Source organism: Zea mays, chromosome 2 (assembly GCF_902167145.1).
Source record: "Zea mays cultivar B73 chromosome 2, Zm-B73-REFERENCE-NAM-5.0, whole genome shotgun sequence".
NCBI classification, from domain to species: domain Eukaryota; kingdom Viridiplantae; phylum Streptophyta; class Magnoliopsida; order Poales; family Poaceae; genus Zea; species Zea mays.
The window spans coordinates 239109753-239114510 of NC_050097.1; the positions used below are offsets into that span (position 1 = coordinate 239109753).

The window sequence follows — 4758 nt, forward strand, 5'->3', positions numbered from 1 at the left end:
TCGAACCAAGCCAAAACAGCGGGCTTCGTGCCGGACTCGCGGACCTTGTGTTTATTGGGCCTTTATACCTAGAACCTTTCCACTTTTTTATTGATATAAAGATGCCAAGGCCAACAAAGGTGCATGCTCCGTGCTCGTGGTCAAAGTTTCTCTGGAACGAGTGCTAGCTAGCCAGATTTTGGCCCCCCGCGCGTAGTACTTTTTATTGCCACCTTTCTGACCCACTTGTTCTTATCTTCTTTGGAAGCATTCATGAGAATATATGTCAGAAAATAAGTAGCCAGTAGGCGGAGTCAGTGGCGTAGCTAGAATTTTTTCGTGAGGTATGCCATTAGAATTTTTTATAAATAATTTAATATAATATATAATAATTTGGCATATAGTTCAAAATATAAAGATAAAAATAGCATATAACACTATAGATTTAATATTTAAGTCTATAAATGTATATATTAGAATGCAAATATAATATATATTAATATTTTTTATATAGATCTTGGTGGACTGGTGATCTGGTGGGCCGGCTTAGGATATGCCATGGCCCACCCGGACCACCCACTGTCTACGCCACTGGGCGGAGTAGTTTCTTCCCAAGTCTTCAACAGTTTTTTTTCTTTTTCTTTTTCTTTTTCAGAACACGACAACATATGAATGAGCACAGTTTTCTATAGGATTATTTGTAGGTTGTTAGGTTGTCGCTTGGAGAAATGGAGCAGGCTGCTTTGAAAGTGCCGAGCCTAGCAGCCCAAGAATGACTGAAGCCATCTTATTTTAACGTTCTGCAGTTTTATTCTTGAAAACAGTGGGTGTGGTCTGGCCTGACCTAATTGATTTTGTGGGGTGTGTCAAGGACTATTTGTAGCCATTAGGCTTGCGGTTTTTTTTTTAAATAAAATTTAGTTGGTAGATACTAGCTACCTTGTTGTTTGTGCTTGCCTTTAATGATTGTGGTGTACAGGTTTGAAATGTGTTTCTACAACTATACTAATTAAATAAGGTCTATCATAACGTCTACATATGTGATATAGAAACTATAAAAGTGTGTAATACCCAAGTTGTGGATGATAAAAGAGAAGAGTTAATCTCCTTATGTGTATTCTCCTTTTTTTCATTAGAACATATGATGAATAATCATATTTAAAGTGAATAAATTAGCTAATGAAACATAAATAATCTATGCATCATGTTGGAGGTTATTTGTTTGTGCACTAAGTAATGATAAAAAAATATATAAAATACTTAGGGCCCGTTATTTGAACTGCAAAGGGTAAAACAGACAATCGCCACAACCACCAACTTTCAGAAGACAAGAATCAGTTTATTTGCCAAACAGTTTTAAAAATGATTCTGATTCTCTAGGAGAATCAGGAGGATCAGCTCCTCACGAGAATCAGGATCTGGAGCTAAAGAAGCAGGAGCTGGAGCTTTGCCAAACGAGCCCTTAAGTTGGAGTTTAATCTAATTTGAAATCTAGAATAGAAATTCAAAAGAGAAAAGAAAAGAGAATAAAAAAAAAGAGAAGAAGAAATCTAGCTGGGCTGACACCATCGCTTTTGGTCCATCTGTGTTCTCCCTTTTTCCGGCCCAGCATCCCTCCGCGCCAGCCGTTCCCTCACCGCCAGGTGGGCCCCGCAGCACAGCCCAACCAGCCACTGCCTTGCATCCCTCTCCACCCACTACAGGTTGGGGCCCATTGATCAGCCCTTGCGAAAGTAGGATCGGGTTGCGGTATTCGGGAGCTGGGACCTGAGCGCCAGTCTCTCTTCCCTTCTACTCGCGCGCGCGGACTCGCCCCCAGGCCACTGCCATGTGGGGCCGGGTCGCCAGGACTTTCTCCACTGCGCCATCCCAGGTCAGGGGGGAATCGCGTCGTCCGGCGAGGAAATCGCAACAACCTCCCGCTTGCTAGCGGAGGCGGAGTAGCGGGGGTCGTTGGGGTCGGGCTCCTCTCGTCGACCTGGATGGTACCATATAAACCACTGTCGGGCAAACAACCCAGAGCGTTTAGAGAGAGAGAAGACAGGGAGAAGGAGGAAGAGCCGCCGCGGTGGACCGGGTGATTTGTCAGGGTTGTCAGGGGAGTCGTCAGGACACGGGCAAGCTTTGTACGCTACCAATTCAGCGAATAACCGACGGGGGTGCGTGGAATTGCTCACCGGAGCAAACCCTCCGCCGCCGAACCACCATCCTTCTGAGCAGCGCACGCTAGCGTCCGGTTCCTGGTAATGACCTTTCCTCTCAATTCATGTTTATCTCCGCATCGTGTAGAGTCTGGACGATTTGTAATTAAGATTAGCTTAATTAACTACATATCTTGTATGACGCAGGACGCACGCCGTGAACTCGAAGTCCACCGCTCTGTGAGCATCAAGCGCCGGCATCGCTAGGGTTTCACGCCCCCATCCCCCCAGGGCGCCGTCGATCCCGGTCGGCCATCTCCCGGTGCCTGGTAACTGGTAAGCCCCCTTCGCTAGCTGCATATTTCTCTCGCGCATCCCCCCTCACATCTCCGTCTCGGTCCATCTCCTGCCTTCACAGATCGTTAATTTCATCGATGGGTGCCATGGAGGACCGCAGCTCCAAGCAGGCAGGCGCGGGCTTGGTGGCCCACCTCCACGACGACCTCCTTGTGGAGATCCTCTCCCGCGTCCCCGCCAAGTCCGTCTGCCGGTTCAAGTGCGTGTCCAAGGCCTGGCTCGACCTCATTGCCGGTCCCGACCACCGTAAGAAGCTCCGCCAACCCATGCAGGGACTCATCTACATGAATCCAGAGAAGGACCGCCACAGCTTCAGCTTCCTGGACCTGCCACTGACAGTAGGATCCGTGCCTCTGGACGTTGCCGACCCTGCAGGCTTCATCTCCTACCTGACGGAACAGCCTGGGATCCATCGCCTCGTCTTACTGGATTCCTGCAATGGCCTGATCCTATTCCAGCACCTTATGGAGCTGCCGCACTACAACAGTTTGGGCTATGTCGTGTGCAACCCAACCACGAAGCAATGGCGAGCCGTGCCCGAGCCCGACTGCAGCTCCCATGTACCAATGAACTACACATATTTGGCTTTTGATCCGACTGTATCCTCCCACTTCCACTTGGTCCGGTTCAAAAAGAATCGCGAGTACATGGAGCCCATGTCGACGCATGCTTACTCGTCTAAAACTGGGATATGGACCTATAGCCAAACTGTGAAAGAAGAAGAAGAATGGCAGAATCAGGTCTACTTATCTATAAGTAATCGATGCGCCTTTGTTAATGGCTTCCTGCATTTGCTAGTTTGGGGCTCGAACAAAATGCAGATACTCATTGTAGATGTACAAGGACGTCCAAGAAGGATGATCAGACTGCCAGACGCGGCTGCTGGTAATTGTGAGGGATGCTACTGTGTTTACTTTGGCCAATCCCAGGGGCATATGCACTGCATTACTAAACAACTATTCGACTTCAACGAAGAGAAATACGAGCTGTCCATCTGGGCTCTTCAGGATTACGATGCACAAGAGTGGGTGCTGAAGGACACTGTGAGCTCGCTCCAGCTCTTTGGAGGAAATTGTCCCACAAGTGTCGCATTGGAGTTGTACAGCGAGGTGGCCAGCATGCATCTCGATCGCAATGTGGTCTTCTTCTTTTCACACTGTGAACGGAGATTCATAGCATATGACATGGACAGTAAGGAAGTGAGTGTTTTCAGCAGTTCCAAAGCTATACACAGGTGGAAGGTTGGTTGCTATGTTCCTTGTTTCTCACTGGCGCCTCTCAAATAAGCACTACAAGCAATTAGTGCGTGGTCTAATACAAGTATGAGCTGCTAGCAACTTATTAGTTAGACTGTAATAAGGTCAGGTGAAGTATTTTGTCCATGCGTGTTTGGTCTAATTAGTTCCGCAAGCCTTTTGAGGCATTTATATATATATATGTAGTCTATATTTATGGATGCTAGTTAAATTAATGGATACATTGTATGATTTATGTTTTTGGCTATATATAAGTTATTATATGCATGATTTATATGCTTCCTTTTGTTGGCTGTAGTAACGAGCAGCTCGTTGTTTATGTCGAATTTTGTTTATTTGGTCGATCTTTGGTAAAATCGTCTTCCATTTCTTGGAAATTTTGCATGCTATGGACCGGTTTCAAATATTATTGTCTGTTGAATTTATATTAGTTCTGCTGGTGCGTGAAGCATTGGCGAGGGAGTTCCAGCTTTGGTTTGGATGGAAGCATTGTATATTGGGTGTCAGCTTCTAAGTAAAAAGGTAGTTCCCTCCGATCGACAGAAGTAACATGTTGGACCAGCCTGATAGATGGTGGTGGGAGATAGCTATTTCTACGTTTCCATAAAACCCAAAGAAAAATTGCACTAATAGTTATTACTAGCTACACGACCAGTTTTTGATGTCAAGCAATAGTTGTCAGCTGCTTGCTGAAACCTTTGAATTGGCTCCAAATCTTTGGTTGTATGTTCTTCCTCGAAAAATACCTGAACATATTCATGTTGTGCAGCAATGTCATTATCAGGAGCTTGCTCCAGTATGCCAGGAATTTTCTGTTAGAATTCGGCTCCTTTAGCCTATTTATGGCTGGCCCAATTCATTTTATGAAGCTAATATGGTGTGCAGAGATGGCATAGGGGTTTAGAAAGCTAATCGGTGCGTAGATATGGCTTAACTCCTCGCGACGACACTGGGTGTGCCGTTGTTAACGGCGTATTGCATTTTATAATCTCGGGTGAATAAGAAGAAGATCAAGATCAGATTTG

At 45.8% G+C, this 4758-nt stretch overlaps 1 protein-coding gene across 1 annotated transcript; it reads left to right on the forward strand.

Annotated features, from left to right (window-relative positions):
- Positions 1 to 1816: 1816 nt before the first annotated feature.
- LOC100273406 (uncharacterized) lies at positions 1817 to 3967 on the forward strand. Its single transcript, NM_001147843.1, has 3 exons — positions 1817 to 2222; positions 2328 to 2456; positions 2539 to 3967. The coding sequence occupies exon 3, from the start codon at positions 2555 to 2557 to the stop codon at positions 3761 to 3763; it is 1209 nt and encodes a 402-aa protein (NP_001141315.1). The 5' UTR covers positions 1817 to 2222; positions 2328 to 2456; positions 2539 to 2554; the 3' UTR covers positions 3764 to 3967.
- Positions 3968 to 4758: the final 791 nt, after the last annotated feature.